General features: G+C 38.3%; 1 protein-coding gene across 7 annotated transcripts in view; it reads right to left on the reverse strand.

The window, feature by feature from the left end:
* The window catches only part of GRM7 (glutamate metabotropic receptor 7), a 932,433-nt gene that overhangs the window by 447,989 nt on the left and 458,601 nt on the right, over nt 1-25,843 (reverse strand). For all 7 annotated transcript variants that reach the window (XR_013449112.1, XR_013449111.1, XR_013449110.1 and 4 more), the window contains exons 3-4: nt 12,720-12,861; nt 4,339-4,493 (exon numbers count right to left, since the gene is read on the reverse strand). Coding sequence is in view for 3 of the 7 variants with exons in the window: in XM_078075756.1 (XP_077931882.1) it covers nt 4,339-4,493; nt 12,720-12,861 (297 nt within the window). In the remaining 4 variants the exon portion in view is untranslated. The remainder of the gene's footprint in view (nt 1-4,338; nt 4,494-12,719; nt 12,862-25,843) is intronic.

Raw genomic sequence — 25,843 nt, forward strand, 5'->3', positions numbered from 1 at the left:
TCTTCATCACCACTTATCACCTCTAAATTAAGTAGGCAACTCCATGAGAGCAGGGAGGGACCTGGTCTAGACTGTCACTTGCTACATCTCACTATTTAGGTTGGTCCCTGATACCCTGCTAGAGTTTATAAGCTATTTGTTAAAGATTCAATAAAGAAATTGTCATGACACTGAACAGGCAATCCTCCCAATGCTCTCTTATTACAAAGGTGATAGCTCTAAAAGGCAGATGAGTTACTCACAAATAGCCCTGTGGCTTAAGACAATGCTTTCTTTCCTGCGTTGTCTCCCATTCCCCTAACAAAACCTTGTGATATGTGTGGAACATTCCAGGTACTCAAGGAAGGCTAAAGTAGGACACATCTAAATTGGAGCCAGAAATATTTTAGTTCAGCTCTTCATAGCTTTGATCTCTGGTGTTAGGAAAAATAAAGAATTCATTTCAATCTTGAATTACAAAAGCATGAAATAACCAACTTTCCTATGCCAGGTCCAGAGCACTTTTTGTCTCTCCTACATAGACTGCAGATTTAATTCAGGAACCAAGCTGTTCTACAGCCCCATTTGAAAACATCACCAATAGTCAGAGCCATTTTAGTTAGCTTTGAAAATCCACCCTTCTTTACGCTAGCTCCCTAATGTTAATGATGATGGCAGAGAGGAAAAGACGCTGGTCCATGATCCCTGTTGACCATAATTAGAGGATGCCTCGGACAGCCTATTCTCGGAGAAGCAGAGCGCTTTGTAGGGCAAAGAGTTGAACGCAACGTGGACATGTTTTGCTCTGAGGACTTGGTGGGGGCTAGAGAGGATGACAGAGAATCCTAGTTAATGGGGCAACAGAAGAGAGGAACATGCCAGGGATCCCTTGGCTCATCAGACAATTCAGACAAACTGAAAATTACAGAAGTGTTTTGGCTCAGGAGCTGGAGGAGAGCTGCCAAGTTGTGGAGACATTCTCCAGATATCCTGTGAACGTCGAGCAGCCATTGGGGCCACGGCTGACCTTTCCCGGGCACAATTCCTATCATCACCCAATTGAAAGGGGGAAGAACAACACACTTGGCTAGCAAACACGGAGGCCCTTTATTCTATAAATGGAGAATAAATACAGATAAAAGATAAAAGAAGATGAGCACTACTTTCACAGAGGCCATGTGCTTGCTAGCAATTTGGCCTAAAGCAATTTATTGTTAATTATTTATGCAGATAGAGAAAAGACCAGCCAAAACTTCAGATCTTTGCTGAACATGTTCAAAATATAAATCTAAAGAAAAGAAACATGCTGATTAGTGCCTGGCTTTTTCCTGTTTACATTTGTACATACAGCATTATAAAACACAAAGATACAGGGATATAGCAGTGTTATAAATATTTGGAGGGTGTTCTACAGCAGTAGTAATCAATATGGAACATTCATCAGAAGGAAAAAAAATTAGACAGGAAAGGAAAACTTATTTGCTGATATGGAATGTGCTCAATTATTAGTTTCATTTGTGGTATTTCATAGCTTGATTCAGAAACCTTACTGCAAGTGAATGCATTTCCTTTTTCACTTCCTCAGGAGTGTGTCACTGTAAATGCACAGCCACAATCTTGCTGTTTCATCTGCTAGGTGAACAAATCTACGCTGTTCTTTGTAGCAATGCACATAGACAATATGGTTAGACAGAAGCTACACACACTGGCTACCAAAAAATCCTCATTTCTATCTGGTGAGGGATGGAGAGTTTTATATAAAGAGTTGCTGCTCCATCACATTCCAATGTTTCTGTTGTTAACAATATTTATCTTTCATTTCATTGTTTGGGACACTCCATATATATAGAATTTCTTTTTGCAGATTTAGGATGCTGTTTTGTGTCTGATTTAAGAACTCTGTGTATAAGAAAGAAAGAAAGAAAGAAAGAAAGAAAGAAAGAAAGAAAGAAGGAAAGAAAGAAAGAAAGAAAAAGAAAAAGAAAGAAAGAAAGAAAGAAAAAGAAAAAGAAAGAGAAAAAGAAAAAGAAAGAAAGAAAAAGAATTCTGTGCATCCCTAAATACATAAATACATAGCAGGAAATTTTTATTTCAAGAATTTATAAAAAACTTCAAGATACTTAGAAATTTCCATAAATATCATGAAACTGGAGCTGGTAACCATGGAGTATGGGCATCCATGTCTATGTGGCATCTATAGCTGAGGAAGAAAGGATCTCAGTCCTTTCTTGCTTGCTTTGGCTCTCACCCAACTCCTACACTTCACCTCTCCATAAAGTCACCTGAGTGAACTTTCTAACCCCTTTTGATCACATTTCACTTTTCAGATGCTGCCCAAACTTTCAGAATAAAGAACACGTTCCTTAGTGTAATTTCAACACCCTTCATAATCCAACTCAGGCCCATTTTTCTACCATATTTTGTGCCAGGACCTCAGGTAGTCTATGATTCCTCCATCCAGTCCAGCATCCAACCATTTAAAAATCTGTTTGAGTGCCTGCCATATGCAGGCCAAGTTCTAGGTGCTGGGGGCACAATGCAGGGGGTGCATAAGAGATGTGCTTCCAGACAGAGACAAGTAAAGAGGTGCTACAATGGTAGGGATCATGTAGGATGCTGCCGAAGCAATAGAAAGGGCTTCTAACTCAAACTTGGCTGGGGTGGAATAGGCACATGTAGCTTCCAAGGAAAATTAACATCTAAGCAGAGACCTAAAGGATAGAAAGGAGTCGATCGGGTCAATGGTGTATTGACTGGAATTCTGGGGGAGAATAGAGTTCTTCCAATGTGCTATAAATGGGAACATTTTTAAAGAAATATAAGAATTTCAGAACCATAATGCAGGACTGTTCTGCAGAATGAATTATTTACTGTTACCCTAGTGTGTCCTTCACTCTTCTCTTCCCGTCCCCTGGGTTGGGAGTACAAGATGTTCTTCTCATCATCTGCCTGATGAACTTCAAGTCATGATTTTACCTCCTCTCAGGAGTATCCCCCAACCACACCCTCACCACCCGAGAGAAACTTCTGCAGTCTTTCCTTTGTGCCCTGTGGTATCTAGTCCATACTGTGCTTACACAGTATCTCATTTGACCTAGTCATTGGCTATTTTTGACACCTTCTCTCAGCTCTGTATGCTTTGAAGGTAAGAATTTTGTCCTTATCTTGTTTTTTCAACTTTTAGAACAGAGCAAGACACACAGTGGATACTCAAAATTTTGAGTAAAAAGGATTGGAGATAGTTAAAATGTTGTCTTTTATTTCTGCAACCCATCTGCAAATGCACTGGTCTGTGTTGTAAGATAAGCAATCTTCTCAGGACACGTACTGGGGAATGAAATGAATTCAAAGACTCCCAAGAAACACATGGGTGACTCATGGGATCTTTATCTCCCCCAGATAACATAGAAAGGCAACAGTGACAGAACCACAACCTGGCTTGTTCAAAAAGGTCTCCACAGACCATGCAGCCTTCTGGGGGAGAATAATTAATTATATTGGAGTGGAGACAGAATGGAAAGAAATGCAAATATTTGATCCCCTTTTGAGTGAGAGGATAGAGGCTTTTTTAATGTGCAAAGCAAGCATGTTTTAGGGAATCTTTGGAGACCTGCCCCATCAGAAAAGAAACACAAAGCAGGATACCAGCGGAGGAGTTCCTTTTCTTTACAGTATCTTCTTTTAGAAATAACTTTTCTTTTCAAATTAAAGGAGAACGTAAATTGTAATCAGCAACTTTTGTTATATCAGAAAGATGCCAATAAAAGCCCTCTCTTCCTTCTTCCTCTTAAAGAATCTTTGAAGCAGCAAGGAAGGCAAAGGAAAAGAAAGGGGGCAGTGATTTAGGAAGGTAAGAGAAAGAGAAAGAGAGCAAGAACAAAAGAGACCCAAGAAGGCAAGGTAGTGTTGGTGCCCAAGAGAGGTGGTGTGTTGCGCCATCGTGGGGGCTGGAAGAAACCCCACAAGGTAAGGAGGGCAAGGAGCCCTGTAGTTATTCTGCTATAGAAGTAATGGATAAATTGCAAAGGGAAAATATTCTCTCAGAAAATGCAGTTCACTTAAGTACACTTGGATTGTGTTATTATTTCACTTATTAATGGTAATGCTCTTTTCTAGGAAAGCTCTGGTGAAAAAAATATGCTAATTATCATGAAAATACATGATCTCTTCAAAAGAGGAATATCAACTAAAAGAACAGACCAGATATATGGCCAAATTTGCATTTCATGGCTACACGTTTGAAATTATACTGCATAAATTACATAAAAACACCAAACCCTCAAAGAGACCCATGATTTAGCCATCCTGCACAGCACAAACCACTCTCTCAGTGTATTTTACAACTAATAAAACCCCTACCTTCCACAGTTGCTCGCTTGGGCTGAATAGTGATGGCTCCTTCTGCAATATCTTCATGCTGGTGCAGTGGGTTGATTTTGGATCCCCAGCTATCTGATCCTACCCAAAGAAAATGGCCCACTTGGTCAGCTCTTTTGGCTGCTGCAAGGATCTGCCTGTGAAAAAGAACATGAAAAGTTATATTAATGTTAAGAAGTAGCTGCTGAACATATACATATTAGGAATGAAGCAGAAGGAAAGCAAGATACCAGTTCTCAAAAAGTAAGTAATCAATGGCAAAAAAAAAAAAAAAAAGTTATGTGACAGGATCTATACCCTGCATATATAAAGAGATTTTATAAACCACTAAGAAAAACTATCAAAGCAGCTTGAGGAAAATTGGCAAGAAACTTAAAAGTCAAAAGAAAAAAGGAGAAATATAAATAACCAGTAAGCTGGAGATACATATTCATACAGATTAGAAAGGAGGAAAATATAAATTAGGGGAAGATACCACATTTGCTTTTCATGTTGGCCAAAAGATTTGTTTTGGTTTGGTTTGGTTTGTGAGTTTGGTTGTGGGGCAGGAGAAATGAATGCTCCCATTCACTGCTGGTGGTATGTATAATTTCTGGAAAGCAACATGTCAATCTAAATTAAGGGTCTAGAATTATTAAAATGAACAAGTATGTTATACTTGAAAATTTTATAGCCCATGTTCATAAATAACAAGAGCAACAAGGCAAGTAAAACAAAAGGAAAACTAATCATTCATAGTAAAGTTATTAAAATATATTTTTGAAATAAGAGGTAGATAATAGGTAACTGCATTTGTAGAACAGAGGAAGCTACAACTAAAGCTCTTTTGGTGGGTTATAGAAACAAACCTCTTTGTTTCTCAAGACTTGGAGGTACTAAGTATCACATAGGTACATGGCCAGATAAAGGAGAACTGGTTGAAAGTTTGTATATATAAAAAGCAAAACCTCAGGTTTCCTTCTTTTTCTTCCAGGCAGAAAATGGAATGGCAATTTACTAATAAAATTTTAAGTAATAGGTTCTGATATTGTAAACATCCAAAAACCAGAAGGTTATGAGTGAGAGATGGTGAGTTAAACATGAGGGGGAGGAAGGTAAGTTAAATTTACCACTAAGTATTGAAATGGTAAGACCCTCTAGGAAATCTACACTTCTGCTGACAGAATGCTAGAAGCTAAGGGAGTGTCACCCCAGGTAGACAATAGCTTTTCTGGAAAAACCTGGACCACCCTAGAAAAGAATTGCATATACTGACATAGAGAGACCCTCTAATGGAATGGAAACTTGGATGTCGATCAGTCCACCAAAGGCCTGAAGTCTGAAGGGACAGGACAGGACACCGCTGCTTGCATCAAAGTGTTTTCAGTCATATTTTAATTTTTTTAATATGTGCATTTATTATTTTAATAAAATAAACGCAATCAATTATTTGTACCCTTGACCTAGAGATACAATTTCTACTAATCGATCCAAAGGAAATGACCAAATACGCTGTCAAAAACATACGTTCATTACTGCAGACAACCTCAATTCAGAGCAGCAGGAATCTGAACAAATGACAGTGAGGATGGATTGGAAAGCAATCAGAATATACTGAGTTAGATTTCCACAAGCACTCGTTAAAAAGAAAAATCAATTTAAAAAACTGCAAAAGATTATTCAACTTGTATATAAGAACAGCTGCCTAGATGTTGCTTGTACTTGTGTATGTACACACAGGTAGGAGTATAGGGCCATCTGAGAGCACAGAAAAAATAATGATAATACACAATGTATTGCTAACCTAATAATCCACCTAGAAGGCACTGCGGGGACTGAAGAGGTTACAAAGGTGGGCAGAAGCCAAATAAAACAGGGGAGAAAAGACAAAACTACATAAATCCAAAAAGTAGATGTTCACTTTAATATAAATGGAAAAGTGTGGGTTTATGGACTATGATAAATAAGATTAAACCATTTAAAAATACTTATGGCATCAAAAGTGACATGTGAATTACAAAAAGTGGAAGATAAAAAGCGGGAGATTCCTTTGGGGAAAATCTATGAATGTCTGGAAAAAAATGCTGGCAAACATTAACCCAGAATTTTATGCTGTCTCTGAGTATGGGGATTGCAAATTTTATAGGAAATTATTTAGCCTTTATTTTTTCTAGATAACCAGGGGACAAAGTAAACTTAACGGCTCCTTTCAATAAAGAATAGCAACAAAAAAAAACCTTTTCCCATTTCCAGTGGATATACAGTAGTTATGTATTATTTTTATAATCAGAATAAAGTGTTCCAGAAAAAGGATCCACTCTTGTCTAAAATCCAAATTATTAGTACCCATGACTTACTTTGCATTTATTTTAGCTTTAAAATCTAGATACTACTGTCTCCTCACTGCCATTCTCTGACAAAGTATTTGAAGTTAATGTTCTAAGAAATCTCAAAATTTCCCATTTACAGTGTAAATCTTCTGAAAAAAGAAATAACATAACATCGTGAGTTAACAATACTTTTCAGACATCAGTGTATTTAAGATCATGTTTTGGAAGAAACTCACATATGCACTTAAATTTTATGACTGTGCTCAAGAACTAGTTCTGGTATCACTGCTATGAATCACAGCATACAATAATATTCAGCATACAAACAAACCCCAAAGCAAAAGAATGAGCATGGCTATTGAGCAGATTGCATGCATTTCTACATCCCAAATTAAAACCTCACATTACCTACATATTATAATGAATTAGTCACCAGAGCTATTGCACTAATTTTTATGTGACATGTACAATGTATTTAAAAATAAACACAAAGGGGCGCCTGGGTGGCTCAGTCGTTAAGCATCTGCCTTCGGCTCGGGTCATGATCCCAGGGTCCTGGGATCGAGCCCCACATCGGGCTCCCTGCTCAGCGGGAAGCCTGCTTCTCCCTCTCCCACTTCCCCTGCTTGTGTTCTCTCTCTCGCTGTGTCTCTCTCTGTCCTATAAATAAGTAAATAAAATCTTAAAAAAAAAAAAAGAAATAAACACAAAGCCACACCTTATCAATGTATTAAACCAAAACAACAAACAAACAAACCCCAAGAGTAATATTATGAAAACAAAATCTTTTAAACAACTATAACACAAACTGTAGAAGAAAAATGCCCTAAGAGCAACACTCGAGAACTTTTAAGGAGAGAAATAATACATTTAAGGGGTGACCAGAAACAGTTTCATGGAGAAGGGCATGTTCGAGATAGACTGAAAAACAGATAATTTCAATAAGTAGAGAAGGAGAGAAAAAACTACTATGAATAAAGGCCATGAGGAAGAGCAATCAGGACTGTGGAGGACCAGAGCCATGTATTCTGGTGTGGAAGTGGGTGAGTGGGGGTGGGGTCTAAATGTCAAATTAGAAACACATTTTAAAGCACGGTGAAGTCCAGACAGAGAAGTTGTATTTAAATTCTTATATAGAGTGCATTAGCATAGTGACTTTACTCATTCATTTATTCGGTACTGTTCCTTGAGCATTTCTCTGTACTGAACACCATGATAGGGACTGAGGATACGGAAAGAAGTCAAATGAGGCATCACCTCTGCCCCAGAGATGCTTATGGACTAGCGGAGAATGTGGACACTAATCAAATGATCAAGCGATGTAAAATAACATCAGTGACATCAACTATGAAGAATGTGCCAAAGCCGCATGTGTAGAGACGGCTTCCCTCAGAAAGCCACACCAGAGATGGCACTGTTATGAGAAAGCGAGGAAGGAAAAGCCTTACAGGTGCATGCGAGAGAACACACAAAGACCAGGGAATGAGGAAACACAAAACGTGAAGGAGCAGGGAGTGAAATAAGATTAGAATGGTAGGACAAGGCTGGAGAACCACAAAAAGAGCTCAAAAAGGATTTTCATCTTACTGATGGGAGAACTGAGGCCTCAGAAGTTGGGAAGCAGGAAGGGGGTGACAGTGGGCAACTTCCCAAGGAGACACAGTGGTCATTAGCAAAACACCTCTTGTAGCTCAATGTCAGGTTTCATTTGCTTTCCATTGAATAGTCCTGCTACCCGTGATCAGGGCTGAATACTGGGAAAATGATGGATGGATTCAGGGGCAGCATTTAGGGTGCACATGGAGGGGAGAGACACAGAACTGCAAGGCTCGTGATGAGGACAGTGCAGTAATCCAAACACGACGCAATAATGGCCTGGGCCCTTAAACTTTCTCTTAATAAAGGATACCCACCTTCAAATTAAGTGATATATGTTATCTAAGACAAAGACTGAATAACCCCATACAGCTCTTTCACATCAGTGGACATATAAACCAGCACAGCCTCTTTGGAAAACAATAATCATATTGGGACACACCTTGTCCTGGAAACATCTTTTCCAAGGATTTATGTTAAAAACACATAAGATAAATATATAAAACAAAATAATTGCATATTATTATATAATTGTGCTATATTAATATTATATATCCAACTCTCAAAATATGTTTATATTAATATGATATATTTGTATATTTATATTTGTGTGCACAGATTTGTGGAAAAGGAAGTTTACTACAGTGTTATTTATGATTGCAAAAGTCAGTAATCAAATGTCAATCAATACCTTGATCCCAAAACCAGACAAAGACCCCATTAAAGGAGAATTACAGACCAATATTCCTGATGAACATGGATGCAAAAATTCTCACCAAAATACTAGCCAATAGGATCCAACAGTACATTAAAAGGATTATTCACCACAACCAAGTGGGATTTATCCCTGGGCTGCAAGGTTGGTTCAACATCCGCAAATCAATCGATGTGATACAATACATTAACAAAAGAAAGAACAAGAATCATATGATCCTCTCAATAGATGCAGAAAAAGCATTTGACAAAGTACAGCATCCTTTCTTGATCAAAACTCTTCAGAGTATAGGGATCGAGGGTCCATACCTCAATATCATAAAAGCCATCTATGAAACACCTACAGCGAATATCATTCTCAATGGGGAAAAACTGAGAGCTTTCCCCCTAAGCTCAGGAATGCGGCAGGGATGTCCACTATCACCACTGCTATAGAACATAGTATTAGAAGTCCTAGCCACAGCAATCAGACAACAAAAAGAAATCAAAGGCATCCAAATTGGCAAAGAAGAAGTCAAACTCTCACTCTTTGCAGATGATATGATACTTTACGTGGAAAACCCAAAAGACTCCACCCCAAAACTGCTAGAACTCATACAGGAATTCAGTAAAGTGGCAGGATATAAAATCAATGCACAGAAATCAGTGGCATTCCTATACACCAACAAGACAGAAGAAAGAGAAATTAAGGAGTTGATCCCATTACAATTGCACCCAAAACCATAAGATACCTGGGAATAAATCTAACCAAAGAGGCAAAGGATCTGTACTCAGAAAACTATAAAATACTCATGAAAGAAATTGAGGAAGACACAAAGAAATGGAAAAACGTTCCATGCTCATGGATTGGAAGAACAAATATGGTGAAGATGTCAATGCTACCTAGAGCAATCTACACATTCAATGCAGTCCCCATCAAAATACCATCCACTTTTCTCAAAGAAATGGAACAAATAATCCTAAAATTTGTATGGAACCAGAAAAGACCCCACATAGCCAGAGGAATATTGAAAAAGAAAAGCAAAACTGACGGCATCACAATTCCGGACTTCCAGCTCTATTACAAAGCTGTCATCATCAAGACAGTATGGTACTGGCACAAAAACAGACACATAGATCAATGGAACAGAATAGAGAGCCCAGAAATGGACCCTCAACTCTACAGTCAACTAATCTTTGACAAAGCAGGAAAGAATGTCCAATGGAAAAAAAGACAGTCTCTTCAACAAATGGTGCTGGGAAAATTGGACAGCCACATGCAGAAGAATGAAACTGGACCATTTCTTTACACCACACACAAAAATAGACTCCAAATGGTTGAAAGACCTCAATGTGAGACAGGAGTCCATCAAAATCCTAACGGAGAACACAGGCAGCAACCTCTTCGACCTCAGCCGCAGCAACTTCTTCCTAGAAACATCACCAAAGGCAAGGGAAGCAAGGGCAAAAATGAACTATTGGGACTTCATCAAGATAAAAAGCTTTTGCAAAGCAAAGGAAACAGTCAACAAAACCAAAAGACAACTGACAGAATGGGAGAAGATATTTGCAAATGACATATCAGATAAAGGGCTAGTATCCAAAATCTATAAAGAACTCATCAAACTCAACACCAAAAGAACAAAGAATCCAATCAAGAAATGGGCAGAAGACATGAACAGACATTTTTCCAAAGAAGACATCCAAATGGCCAACAGACACATGAAAAAGTGTTCAATATCGCTCGGCATCAGGGAAATCCAAATCAAAACCTCAATGAGATACCACCTCACACCAGTCAGAATGGCTAAAATTAACAAGTCAGGAAATGACAGATGTTGGCGGGGATGCGGAGAAAGGGGAACCCTCCTACACTGTTGGTAGGAATGCAAGCTGGTGCAGCCACTCTGGAAAACAGTATGGAGGTTCCTCAAAAAGTTGAAAATAGAGCTACCATATGATCCAGCAATTGCACTCCTGGGTATTTACCCCAAAGATACAAAAGTAGGGACCCGAAAGGGTACGTGCACCCCGATGTTTATAGCAGCAATGTCCACAGTAGCCAAACTGTGGAAAGAGCCAAGATGTCCATCAACAGATGAATGGATAAAGAAGATGTGGTATATATACACAATGGAATATTATGCAGCCATCAAAAGGAATGAGATCTTGCCATTTGCAACGACGTGGATGGAACTGGAGGGTATTATGCTGAGCGAAATAAGTCAAACAGAGAAAGACATGTATCATATGACCTCACTGATATGAGGAATTCTTAATCTCAGGAAACAAACTGAGGGTTGCTGGAGTGGGGGGTGGGGTGGGAGGGATGGGGTGACTGGGTGATGGACACTGGGGAGGGTATGTGCTCTGGTAAGCGCTGTGAATTGTGCAAGACTGTTGAATCTCAGATCTGTACCTCTGAAACAAACAATGCAATATATGTTAAGAAAGAAAAAAAGAAGAAGAAGAATGTAGCAGGAGGGGAAGAATGAAGGGGGGGAAATCGGAGGGGGAGAAGAACCATGAGAGACGATGGACTCTGAAAAACAAACTGAGGGTTCTAGAGGGGAGGGGTGGGAGGATGGGTTAGCCTGGTGATGGGTATTGAGGAGGGCACGTTCTGCATGGAGCACTGGGTGTTATGCACAAACAATGAATCATGGAACACTATATCTAAAACTAATGATGTAATGTATGGGGATTAACATAACAATAAAAAATTTTAAATAAATAAATAAATAAATAAATAAAAATTAAAAAAATGTCAATCAATAAGGGAGCATTTAGATAAATGACAGCATGGATGTAAAATGAAATTCTGCACAGCTTTTAAAAAGACTGAAGAGATAGGTACTGACATTCATAGACATCCACAATAAAATAGCAAGTAAAGGCTAGCGGCAAAGAGAACAAGATGTACACACAGTATGCCACCATTGTGCAAAGAGATGCAGACTGTCTCTAGAAGAATATACAAGAAACAGGTCATTAGCCATTGCATCTAAAGAGGAAACCTTGTTAGCTAAGGGCAGGATGAATGGAACTTTTTTTTATAACCTAGATTTTTTTAATAGTTTTTTTAAGCAGGTGTAATTACTGTTTATTTTAAATAATAAATATTCTGGAACAAGGTGGTAGTGGGCTGAGAAGAAATCAGGGCACATTTGTGTCTTAGAAACACATTCTGGGCATGTTATGTTCTAGAAACAAAGGTTAACTCCACATGATTTGGCCAAGAATGCAAGGAGTGAGGAAAAATGGGAAGTCAAGATTCCAATCAGATTTTTGACTCCAAGGAGGATCAAGGTAGGAAAAGAGAGGAAGAAATGGCTTAGAGACATATTGGTAGACTGGCTTGGTTTGGAACATACTGAGTCTAAAGCAGTAGCAATACAGCCAGAATTATATGACATGTTTTTTCTTTTACATTAAGAGGAACCATTCTTTGGATAAAAGTCTGTTACATTTGGATATATCTTTAATAAAAGAACCTTTGAAAGGTCTAGTGGTTTTCTCTTTCTACAAGTAATTGAATACATTTATTTTGCTAATAGAGGAGGAAGACATGATGGCAACACACTGCTGCTCCCATGGTTCGCTGTAACTACTCGTGTAGGGGAGAAAGCACGGACAGACTTGGCCACTATGTAATTACAGATTTGCTTCTGTGCTATCTTTTCCCTTTTCTCTGCCAGTATCCTGATCTTTCTGTCTCCTAAAGTTGCAGCATGCATATTAATGAATTTCACCAGTCATCCTTACTTTATATCCTCATCGTTGGCAAAAATCACGACGGCCCTGGAGTTGGGGGTGTCCAGGAGCTGTTTGATAATTCTATCAAAGTCAATGGTTCTGTCTTTGCGCTCTTGGGGGATTCTCACGGACTGCGCAATGCAGAGCCCACCTGTTTAAGAAAAGAAAGCAGAGTGTCAATAAACTTCCCTCAGAGATACCAAAGGAACCAGGGTGAGTAGCTGGGGAGGAGGGAATTTTGAAGTCTGAGTGCACAGCACTTCCTTGGTGATATTGCTGAATGAGGAAGGCTTAAGACGTCATGCTAAGTCCTGACCTGTTGTTCATAACTTGGTACACCTTCCATGACATTGCACAGCCTGATTTTCTTAGTACTGCACTTATAAATGGCTAATGATGCCCAGGAATACCAATGATATCGAACCTGGGGAGGTAGATTTAGGTTGACAAACTGGGTGGGGGAAGGTTTTTAAAATGAATGCAATATACCACAAGAAAACTGCAATCAATATACTTCAGTAAAAATGTACTGAAACACCTAAAACTCAGGTTAATTTCTGTGGCTTTTCTGGTGTTTGTGTTCCCAGGACTTTTTTCACCTTCATATCCATCCCAACTTTTAAAGGTCAGAGCCAATGGAATAAATCTAAAAATAAAACAACAACAAGAACACCAATGACTGCAAATTATAGCAACAAACTTTTAGTGACCACATACTATGTGCCCAACCCTCAAATATGTGTTTTATGTATGTTATCCAATATATCCTAAAACTTTAAAAGGTAGTTAATAACATGTATTTTTTGTTAGAAGTTAAGGGGATTAAATAGAAAAAATAGATTTGTTGACTCCAGATTTCTCAGAGCTATGCTGATATTAATTGTCATTATGAATTTCAAGACAGGGAAACATGCAGCAGTTTACTAGGCAATTGATACACTCCTCACTACCCCACCTCTTGCTTAGTAGTAGTCCCTGGATCTAGTAGTTTATAAAACACACTTTAAGAAAGGCTGGTATAGGTGAAGGCCATCCAATGGGCAGGAGACCTAGAGGCCAAGACAAGAGGATAAACTTGTTCTTGTGCTGGGGAGATAGCTATTTTCAAGCTTACACCTCGAGCATGGACAGCTGCGTAAATGGTACTAGGCTTCCACAAACAGAAAAATATGAACTCTAATCCAAAGTTGAGCTTCATTACACTTTTGTTGCAATCAGTGTTAGCTCTCTGTAAGTGGCTCTTAATTTTCAGTGTGCATAAAATCACTGATGGTCCTTTTTCAAAATGTAGAGTTTCAATAACACTATCAACCAACTTGACCTAATTGACATTTGTAGAACAATCCACAGGACAACAGAACAGTACACATTCTTTTCAAATGTAAATGGAACATTCATTAAGCCAGACCATACTCTGGACCATTAAAAAAAAAAAAAAAGTAACAACAAATTTAAAAGCATAGAAATTGTACAAACTATGTCATCAGGCCTAACAGAATCAAACTAGAAATCAATAACACTTGGAAATTTGAAAACACACTTCTATATAACCTGTGGGTCAAAGAGGAAGTGTCAAGGGAAATTCTAAAATATTTAAAACTAAAGGAAAATGAAAGTGGAACATACAAAATGAACAGATTATAACTAAAGTGGTGTTTAGCAGGAAATATGTAATCATCAAATGCTTATGTTAGAAAAGAGGAGACAGTCAAAATAGCAACCTAAGCCTCTATTTAAGAAATAAGCGGGAAAGAGAGCTAACTAACCACCCTCCCAAAAAAAGCAGAGAGACATAAGAAAAGAGCAAAAATCAATGAAACTGAAATCAGAAAAAATAAGAGAGAAAAATCAGTAAAATCAAAAGCTGCTTCTTTGAAAAGATTAATAAAATTGATAAATCTCTAGTCAAAACTGACCAAAAAGAAAGAAGTCACAAATTATCATGTCAGGAATAAGAGGGGCTAACCTTACTGATGGATCCTACCGATAGCAAAAGGTAGTAAGGGAACATTATAAATAATTTTATGCCAATAAATTTAGCAACTTAAAGGAAATGGATGAATCTCTTGAAAGACACAAACTATCCAAACTGAGGGCAGAGTAGATAATATTAATAGTTCTAAATATATAAAAGATACCAAATTCATACACACACACACACACATACACACAAACACACACACATACTTCTAAAAAAAAAAAAGATCCAAGCTCACATGGTTTCACTGATAAATTCCACCAAACAGTTAAGGAAGAAATAAAACATGATCTTACTGAATCTCTTACTGAAAATCTCTTACTGAAAATAGAAAAGGAGAGAAAATAACTCATTTCATAAGGTTAGTATTACCCTAATACCCAAATCAGATGAAGATGTTATTTAAGAAAGGCCAATATCATTTATGGACATACTTACAAAACTCCTAAAAAATACTAACAAAATAAATCCAGCAATATATAAGAAATAGTAATACATCATACATAACCAAGTGGATTTCATCCAAGGAATGCAAAGCTGATTTGTTATTTGAAAATCAATCAATATAATTTATATATGTTTAAATTAACAAGAAAAACCATATGATCATCTTAATACATGTGGAAAAAGCACTAAACAAAATTCAATATACAGTCATGATAAAAACTAGGATTAGATGAGAACTTTCTAAGCCTAATATAACAGGCATTTACAAAAAGCCTACAACAAGCATCACACTTAATAGTAAGAAATGACAAGGCAATTTTGTCCTCTCTTAAAACTGTTATTCAACATTGTACTGGATGTCCTTGTCAGAAGAATAAGGAACAAAAAAAGAAAAGAAACAAAAGACAAACAGTTGGCAAAAGAAAAAATAAAATTGTCTCTATTTGCAGATGACATGATTGTCTGTGTAGAATCTTGTAGAATTAAAAGGTGAGTTAAGCAAAGTTTTGGGATATAGACTCAAAATACAAAGGTCAATGATATATCTACACAACAGCAATGAATAACTAGAATTTTAAATTAAAACAATGCCATTAACAATATCACAAAAAATGTGGTGCTTATGTATAAATCTAACAAAATATGAATAGGAGCTATATTCTGAAAACTATAAAACATGGCTGAAAGAAATTTTTAAAAATCATTTAAATAAACTCTCCCCAATTTCATCTATAGATTCAATGCAATCTCAATCAAAATCTCAGCAAGCTTTTTAAAATATACATCAATATCTAATTCTAACACTTATACCGAAAATCAAAGGAATGAGAGCAGTCAAAACAATTGAAAAAGAGCAAAAAAATTGGTGAACTTGAACTATGTAAATTCAAGATTTACTATCAATCCCAAGCTGCAGTAATCAAGACACTGTGGGACTGGAAAAAGGATAGACATGTAGATCAATGGAACAGAAAAGAGGTCCGGAAATAGACCAACACAAATATAGTCAACTGATTGTTGGCAAAGGTGCAAAAGGCAATCAGTGGAGAAGGGATAGTCTTTTCAACAAATGATGCTGAAACAAAGGGATATTCATATATAGAAATAATCTTGGCATATACCTCATGCAGCATGTAAAAACTAACTTCAAATGGACTGATAGACCTAAGTCTAAAATATGAAACTGGGGCACCTGGGTGGTTCATTAAGCATTGCCTTTGGCTCAGGTCATGATCCCAGGGTCCTGGGATCGAGCCCCGCCATCGGGCTCCCTGCTCCGTGGGACGCCTGTTTCTCCCTCTCCCACTCTCCCTGCTTGTGTTCCCTCTCTCGCTGTGTCTCTCTCTGTCAAATAAATAAATAAAATCTTTAAAAAAAAATAAAATACAATATGAAACTAAAAACATTCAGAAGGGGACAAAGGGAAATCTGCCCATTGCCCAAAGGGAAATGGTCTTAGGTTTTGCAAAGAGTTTTTGGATATGAGATCAAAAGCCCAAACCATAAAGAAAAAAAAAATTGATAAATCAAATTTTATGCAAGTTTAAAACTTCTGTTCTATGAAAGATAGTATGAAGAAAATGAAAGCACAAGCCAGAGACTGGGAGATAATCATATGCCTAATAAAAGACTTGTATCTACAATATATAAAGAATCAAAACTCAGCAACAGAAAAAAAGAAAAAGTGGGCAAAACATCTGAATAGACATACACAAAAAAATAGATGGCAAATAAGCATAGGAAAAAAAAACACAAATATATACTGCCACAACACCTATTAAAACAGCTTTAAAAAACAGCAATATCAAATTCTGGAGAAGATGCAGAGCAATAGGAATGTCTGTTCATTGCTGGAAGGAATGTACAATGGTACAGCCACTGTGGAAACCAGTTTGAGTTTGGCATTCCCAAAATGTTAAATATAGAGATAACATAACAAGCAGCAGTCAGTTCCAATCCTACGTATTTATCCAGATGAATTGAAAGCTTGTGCTCACACAAATGTGCACACAAATGTTTATAGCAACTTTATTCATAGTCACTAAAACTGGAAACAACTAAGACATCTGTCAACAGGTGAAGAGATAAACAAACTGGTACATGCATACAACTGAATCCTACTCAGCAACAAAAAGGACCTGCTGATTTGTGGATGAACACGAATACATTTTAAAAGCATTTTGTTAAATGAAAGAAGCCCAACCAAAAAGACTACATATTGTATAATTCTGTTCATACGACATTCTAGAGAAAGCAGAACTATAGGGGTGGAAAATAGATCTGTGGATGCCAAGAGTTGAGAGGAAGGGTTGAGTACAAAGGGACCCCACAAGGGAATTTGGGGGTAATGGAAATGTTCCATATGGTCCTGTGGTGGTAGATGAATGACTCCACAAAACCTTAAAAACAACACACCACGATAACTGGACTTACTACATGCAAAATTTAAAAAATCAACCAGGATGTCAGGGGACCCTAGAATGGAATGTGGACTGTGACAAATGAATCTAACTGTATTACTAATGTATGAAGAAATTTTACTGACAGAGATGAGTAGAAAATAAGTCGACCTAAGTAACTTTTAAAAATTGTGTTTTGACTCGAAACTCTAAAGCTAGAGAGTAAAAGGAGTGAACATAAAATGGTACTCTGATTTGTATATTGTTCACAGGGATATGAGTTAGCAATTCTGGAACTGCCTTCCATGCTTGAGTTGAACAAAACAGTAAATAAATTGTAGGTAACGGGAGCCAGGATTCTCACTGTTAAAGAATTTATGCACAAGCAGAAAAGTAAGGCTAGAATGAACCATGTGGTGCCAGAAAGCATCCGAAGTATCCGTGTAAACTTACGTTTTAGAGGGATGCTTCTATATGGGTTACTACACACTGTCCACTGAGAGAGCCTAGAAGCAATGACATCCCAGAGCAACCAGCCCTCCTAGGACCCCAGTGGGTTTCGAAATACCATCTTTCAACAAAAAGATGGTTCTTTCTCTTTGAAGAAATGGCTGATTCTAAGGCCGGGGCAGGGCAGATACAAGATGAGCCTGCAGTAACAGGAAGTAAGAAGTACACAAAGGAAAGAAAAAGTTATGGGCACAACAGGACACAGGAGCCACCTAAAAGTGTTTCCAGTAAACAAAGCTAGAAAAATATGAACAACAAAATAAGTAACAATGATATTAAATGATTATCCAAAGAATACAATATATACCTATGAGCCCATATTGAAAAAAAAGGATTAAATAAATAGAAGGAATTAATTTTCTGTACAGAGCAATTCCAAATAATAAATGTATAAAGAATGAGAGAAATGCAATATCACCATGAGAACACGACAGTAATAATTGCTGCACATGAGAGCCACTGGTAGATGCTCAAGTTAGTGTGGGAACTGTAAGGAGACGCTGAACACTTATATAGCTTAAAAGTTATTTCCCCCCAAATATTTATTACTCTGGTGGTTTTAACATACGCCTACAACTTCTTTGATACCCCTCCTTTGAAGAGGTGGAGATTAATTCCTCTACGTCTGAGTTAAAGCCATACTTGGTGACTTGTTTCTAAAGAATATAGGAAAGAAAAAGAGTAACTTAGGAGTAGAGAAACCTGGCAGACACTGGATCACTTTAACTGGATCACTAAGTTAACAGCACTACTAATAAGTCATGTTGATTTCATGTCACCCCTGATATGATGTGATGATAAGGGCACCCCATTTGTGTTTGTCTTCTCCCAAATCCATAACCGTCATCTAGTCATGAGAAAATATCATAAAAATCCAAATTGAAGGGCATTCTGCAGCACACCTGACGTGTGCTCTTCAAAACTGTGAAGGTCATGAAATAAAAGACTGAGAAACCGAAAACTGGACTGGATCCTGGGACAGAAAGACATTTGTGTAAAAACTAGCAGCATCAGAATAAAATCCGTACTTGAGGTAGTAGTATTTTTTCCATTGAGATGTGTACACTGGCTGTTTATTAATATTTGGGGTAACTCGGGAAGGGTATAGGGAAATTCTATCTTTGCAACTCCTCTGGGCTATAATTACTCTTAGGTTTACATATATATGTATACATCTATCTATCTACCTATCTATCATCTACTTAGGTAATCTACCTAACTCCCCACATACCTGCCCAGGTCTTACCTCCAGTTAACACGTATTTAGTAAGTAGTAGAGCAGGCCCATATCTGGCCCCACTTCGAGAGATTCTCATTCAGTGGGTTTGGTAAAGCTTGTGAATTTGTGTTTCTAACAACTTCCAAGTGATTCTGGTGCTGCTGGTCTGGGGAGCAGGTTCTGAGAAGCACTGACGTGGGCACTCCAAATTGGTTGTAGCCAGCTCAGGAAGAAGTAGCATACTTGGATACATATTCTAGTCAAACTTTTTAGAGAGCTCTTAGGAGGGTAAGATAGGGAGAAGGAAGGAAGGGAGGGACCATTATGCTTTGTTATAAGGTTTACAATGATGCAGAGAGAGAACAACAGGAGAAGTATCTCTGGGACTGGGGACTACAGTCTCCATGCCATAATTCCTGCAACTCTGGAAAACATCACAGAGTATGGAGGAATGAAACCATCTGCAAACTGTCCTGGGGCTGCTAGGGAGAAGAAATGGCTACTTTACCCACCTTCTCGGCAGGAGAAGGGGAATAATTCTGGATGGAAACCCAGCTTCCCATCAGGATTCAATTACAGCTGAGTGATTAAGCAGATTAGAGCAAACTCCATTTGGCGACGTGATTAGTGGAGGGGCGGTCTGCACTCACAGATTTAGGGCCCACCCAGTGCACACTGGAGGAATCCATGCATGGAGCTTTGTGATTGCAGAAATGAGCTGCTTGCCCCCTCTCACAGAGAACTGCCCACAGGTGTGCAAAATCAAACTCAACAGAAGAGAGAAATTGGCAATTAACGTTAATGCGAATGAACATCTTCATAAAGCTAAAATCTTAAAAAAGATTAGAAAACAAAGGATGAGAGATAAACAAGCTGTTTTGATCTTCTGTTCTTAGAAGGCTTGAGCGGTGCTTCCTGGAAAGATGGTCACTTCATTTGCTTCAGGTCTATAAGAGAATGTGGTAGGTTGAAAAATTTATGTATATTGTACATAGATAACTTTGCCTCAAGCATTCAATCCAAAGCATATCATGCTAGAAATGTGTCATTGTGAGAAAGTAACACAAGTCTTATCTCTATTCCAGCAAGTAATGGAATGGTCCACACAGATGCATGTACACGCCCACACACTTGAGATGTCCTGATACCAGTTAGCTTATTTTTCAACAATAGGGGTAACTCAGCACACTACATTCTCCTCTGACCTGTGACCATCTTTTCATTTTAAACTTGAATGCTAACTTTCTCTCTATGGTCTATGTTTCAGCTTAGACCCTCACAGTGGATTCAGCTTGCCTGCTGTTACATCTCTGATGTAATTTGGTCACCAAAGTATATGAGCAACCTATATCTAGAAAAATATTTGTTCAACATCAAGAGCCTAAGAATCTCACTTTTGAGGGGCATTTCATATGCGCACGAAAACTAACTGGAGTTTTATGGTGCAGGTTAGCATTGCAACTGCCAAATTAATTTTCACTTCTGTGGGGAGTAAACATATAGGAAAAATTGAACAGTTTCATCATAAATGGTGCAAATGAAGAGGCGTGTCACAGACAGGATAACGCCATTCATGACATGTCAGCTTTATCTAAGAAAGCCCACTCTCAGTGGCTTGAGGGGGGATACAAGCCACTGAGGTAATGGAAAGAATTTCAGAGTCCCAGAAATCAATCTGCTTCTCAATCTGAAGCTGAAAACTGGTCAGTTTTCTGTCTGCCCATGGTAGCTAGCAATCTGTAACAGCAAGAAGAACGTCAGGAGTTAGACCACAAATGGTTTCCATTAAAAATACTTTTCTCTCTCAAATGAGAATGGATACTTTTCCATCTAATAAGCAGAAGCAATAGGAAATCATTTAACATTTGCAGCTCAACCTGTCAGAGGTTATACATGATACACTTCTACTTATGATTTGCTCTACCATTTCGACCTGCCAATTCAATTGAAAATATTTATTAAGACTCTTGTGTGAAAGGCTCCCTAGGATTTTTTAAAGGAATAATATATGAAAGCAGAAGGAGCCTGAGAAATAACCTCATCTAATTCCCCATTACGAGGGGGGAAACTGAGGTCCAGAGTGTTCAGCAGTGATAACATTAATCATAGTTGAAGGATTGGAAAGCACTGAATTCTATGTATCAGATACCATTCTAAGTGCTTTACATCACTGACAGAGTCCATGGTCATACAACCCTATGAGGCAGGTGTGCTAATATCCCCATTTAGACAGGAGGAAATGGAGGTATTCTGAAGTGAAGTAACTCACCCTAGATCATAAATTTAATGGCAGAGAAGTACCAGGATTTTCATCTTCCTATCCTTCATGCTAAGTGATAAAACAATGTTCTTGTCCAAAGCAAGAGGAGAGGAGGACAAATGTTATATAAGCAAAAAAAAAAGGGGGGGGGGAGGATATCTTGTTACAGGAATCACCAAAGGCTCTATGGGAGAACTGTAGTCTCACATGGGTTGTTTCACATCTGGTGGGTGGAAGAGGGCATCAGTGGAAGAATATGTAATGAAGGGAAGAGAGAGATCAACTGGAAAGGTCATTTTGGATAAAACTGTCCAACTCTCCACTCCCCTTCTTTCTTTGCTGACAGATACCTGGTGCTAAGGGAAGTCAGCTGGCCATTCCCAGGCAACAACCCATCATTGATCACAATCAAAGGGGCCAATTCTGTTTTCAAATCTCCAGCCTCTTTTCCAAGTAGGAATGACCTTGTTACTCATGAAACAGACAGAACTTTCTGGGGACAGTTCTGAAAAACTAAAACTGGGGGGGGGGGGCTGTGGGGATAGATGGGATGAGAAAGAGAGAGAGACCCTGTGCTTCCTCCAGCATTTTGGATGTCATGTCTGGAGCGTTTATTGTCCTTTTGGCATCAGTGGGACACACAAAAAATGATGAAAACCAACACACTAAAAATGGTAAAACAGAAAGCTAGAACCAGAGTCCCTGAAGTCATGCATCCTTGAGCAGAAGAAATAGTGTCAGTAACCAATGACTTATGGACTTCCTGATATGTGAGAAAACAAACCACCTTTTTATTTAAATTGCCAGGAGTAGGTTTATGTTATGTGCAATTGAATACATTCCTACTTTATCCTTGCCTTCCAAGAATTCTCATCCTGATACAGAAGGGGGAGAAATTTCCTGAGAGTGAAAGAATTTCAAGGAAACATATCAAGCAGAAGAGAGACCAGGGCTCACCATGACAGTAAAGAAGCTGGGGGAAAGGGATTGATTGGTACCTGCACAGATTTGTGGACAAAATAGTTGGGTAGGAGAGGGGCACAAAGGGAAAGAGTAAGGAGTCCCATGGAAATTGGAAACAGTACCCAGGATGGGAGGAGGGTTGAGCAAAGATTTTGGTGATGGAGGCATATGTGGTAGAAGTCTGGGAGTTAGGACTTCAGGGTTCTTGTTTTCCTTAGCCACCAACTCTCTATTTAATCTTTTTTTCCCTATTTAATATTTGAGATATCTTTGTCCTTTTCAGGATTGAGAAGGGAGAGGAAGGAAAGAAGGAAGGCAGGAAACAAGGACAGATGAACACCCCAAGAAAATGCTCAGCTGCCAGAGTATAAAAAGCATTTTGGGAAGCATAAAGAGATGAACTTGCCTGCAGCAAACTAGGATAAAATGCAGTAGTTAGACGGTGGGGGTTGTATGGCGCAAGACTTTTTAACAAGAAACTTGAGGCTTGGGCAAGAAATGTTCTGTTTATGCCCTGCCAGTGAGGAGAGAGCAGAACCTATGCACTACCCACACACACTAATTCGAGGTCATTCCACCACATCTTTCAGCCAAGCGATGTCGGACAGCAAGTCTCAGTTAAACATGTTCAGGAATTTCAGTGGCTTCCTTTTGACTGAGAAGAACTTGCATCTTACTTTGGGAGATATGGAGGCTTGAAGCAATCTTGAATAGAATCATGTATATTCTAGCTGACTTGATCTTAGAACCCTCCCATTGTAAAGATGGTGAAAACGGGGAAGAAATGGGAAGTGACCGACCAACTTGGCACCAGAGCTGATGCTCTGCAATTAAGCCTTTTGATTCCTGATTTGATACTCTTCTGGCTGGTGATGTTACTCTGTGGGTTGCTTTTTGCCATTTTCATAGCCAAGCATTCATTCACTTTATTAAACAAAATATTTGCTAAGCATCTGCCATGTCTCAAGCACTCTCTTAGTTGCTGGTGATATAGAAATCAAAACAAAAGAATCCTCATTCACATGGGGATACAGACTAATAAGACAACTTTTCTTTCTAATTCTCTTTCAGAACTGAGCTGGCCTCTGAGAATGCTCTGAGTTTAGCTTACAACCAAAATCCCGATACGGAACATCAAGTTTTTCTCAACAGCTGGTGTCTTGGCAGGTCATGAGTGGGTTAATCGAGAAAGTGCTCTGATTCAGGAAGCCTTTAGAAGGCAAGCTGTTCCTTTCCCGGAACAAGAACTAAGAAATTGGCTGATTTTTTACAGTGACTGCTTTTCCCTGTGGCTTGAGCAACCTCGGCAGTCGGAATCAATTGTCACTTGTCTCCAAGCAGCGACTCTGTAAGGATGTCCCACTATGCACTCCTGGACAATAACAAAGGAGGTCAACTCGTGAGTCCAAAACATGACTGATATTTCTGAACTACTGTTTGCATTTATTCAGCTCTCACTTGGATGTGTGTGGTCAAAATGGAGCAATGGAGCAGGCCGATTTTATGATTCATTTTAAATCTTGAAAATAAGGAGGTAATAGGATATCATATCTGTGTGGGAATCCATCCAGAGAATTCAAATTTAATGGGAATTTAGGGCAAGCATACATACACGCACACACACACACACACACACATACACACAAACTATTTCATATTCTTAGGACAGTGGTTCTAAAGATATGCTCTTAGCTTTGTGAATTCTTCAGTAATCTTTGTGTGTATTTCTTGCAGTACTATACTATAGTAATTAAAAAAATCATTTCTATACTATTATCTTCCATGAATAAATTAATAAGTGATTTCTGTAATTCTTCATTGGTCATTTCACTAATTGGTTATTGTCTTTTCCCCCAGAATGATCCTTTTTGTGGGTCCAAAGCTTTTTTAATTCATCCATTCTTATTTGAATACCACCAAGTACTACAAGACATAGAGAGAGGTGGGAGTACTGATCACTTTTATAGATGAGGGGACAAGAGCTTGGAAATTAAGCCTATTTGCACAACACCATATAGCTAAATACACTACCAGGAAAAAAACCTGAGAATTCCTGACCCTTACTTAATCCCGAGCTATTTCCCTACGTGCTCTCAGGAATTCTGATGAGATTTCCTCCACCTCTGGTCCCTTACTCTCTCCTCTATCACATATCTCTCAATGAATTGATCAAATAGAAGAACTGGGATGTGTGTAGCCCCCATGATCTTCTAGTCTATCAAACTCTCCTGAATAATAAACATTTTTGTTAATTCTTTTATAATAGTGTCTCTTCATTTAATGAATCAGTGCTGATATAGGAAAGACATTAGGGTTCGAAGCCGATGGCCAAGAAAGAATTCTTGAGATGTCTTTGGTGCAAAAAGGTGATTTTTTTTTTTGAGCCACCCAGGCGCCCCGCAAAAAGGTGATTTTATTAAAGCACAGGGGACAGGACCCATGGGAACAGATAGCTGCACTGGGATCATGAGGAGTGGCCCATTATATGCTTTCAAGTTGGGAGGGGGTTAGGGATAGCATTAAGTCTCTAAGGAATTTTGGAAGCAAGATTTCCAGGACCCTGAGGGGGCTAGTATTGTTGGGAAAAAGTCATTTATTACCGTCTAATAAAACCTTAATTATGAGACCCTTCAGATGTACATCAGTGGGCCATATGCTTCGGGGATGACTGCCAACACATATCTTGGGGGCTTTAGAGATGAAGGAAATTTCTAAATGAATTTTTATATGTTAAAGTAGATTTACAGGGTCCTGAGGAGGGTGGGGGTCGGGCTAGGATTGCCTTTTGCCCTTAGCAAAGTATCAACATCGAGGCAGTTGAGTCCCTAGAGGAATGTCACTCTGCTTGTTTCAAGGACCTAACAATGGGCTGTAGGTAGTAAGGAAATTAGATAATTTTTTCTTCTGTCTTTGTTTCCCATATCAAGTGCCAGATATTTTAACTCAACATCTTCAAACAAACCAATATATCTCTTTTGGTATATCCTTACAGGATTAAAAAAAAATGAGTCTCATCCTGTCAATAGGAAAAGAATCATTCGTACTCAGATCTCTAGGCTTGTTCTTCATGGTTGATGAAATGTTTAAATACATATAATTCAACTTTGTAAAGAAATATAAAGAAAGCATTACTTTTATGTGAGTAACCCCATCAATTTGGATAACAGTTTGCCACACTGGATGACAAAATTACACTTATATGATATGATTAGCTGTCATTGAAATAGTGACCTCTACATGCTAAATGATAAATTGAACTGTAAAAATTGTGCTATTTTTCACATCTTTTTCTGCAGCTCTGTTCCCTATTCCCCTTAATGTCTCTGCTAAGATATATCAGTACTGCAGCAAACTGTT

Source organism: Halichoerus grypus, chromosome 1 (assembly GCF_964656455.1).
Source record: "Halichoerus grypus chromosome 1, mHalGry1.hap1.1, whole genome shotgun sequence".
NCBI classification, from domain to species: domain Eukaryota; kingdom Metazoa; phylum Chordata; class Mammalia; order Carnivora; family Phocidae; genus Halichoerus; species Halichoerus grypus.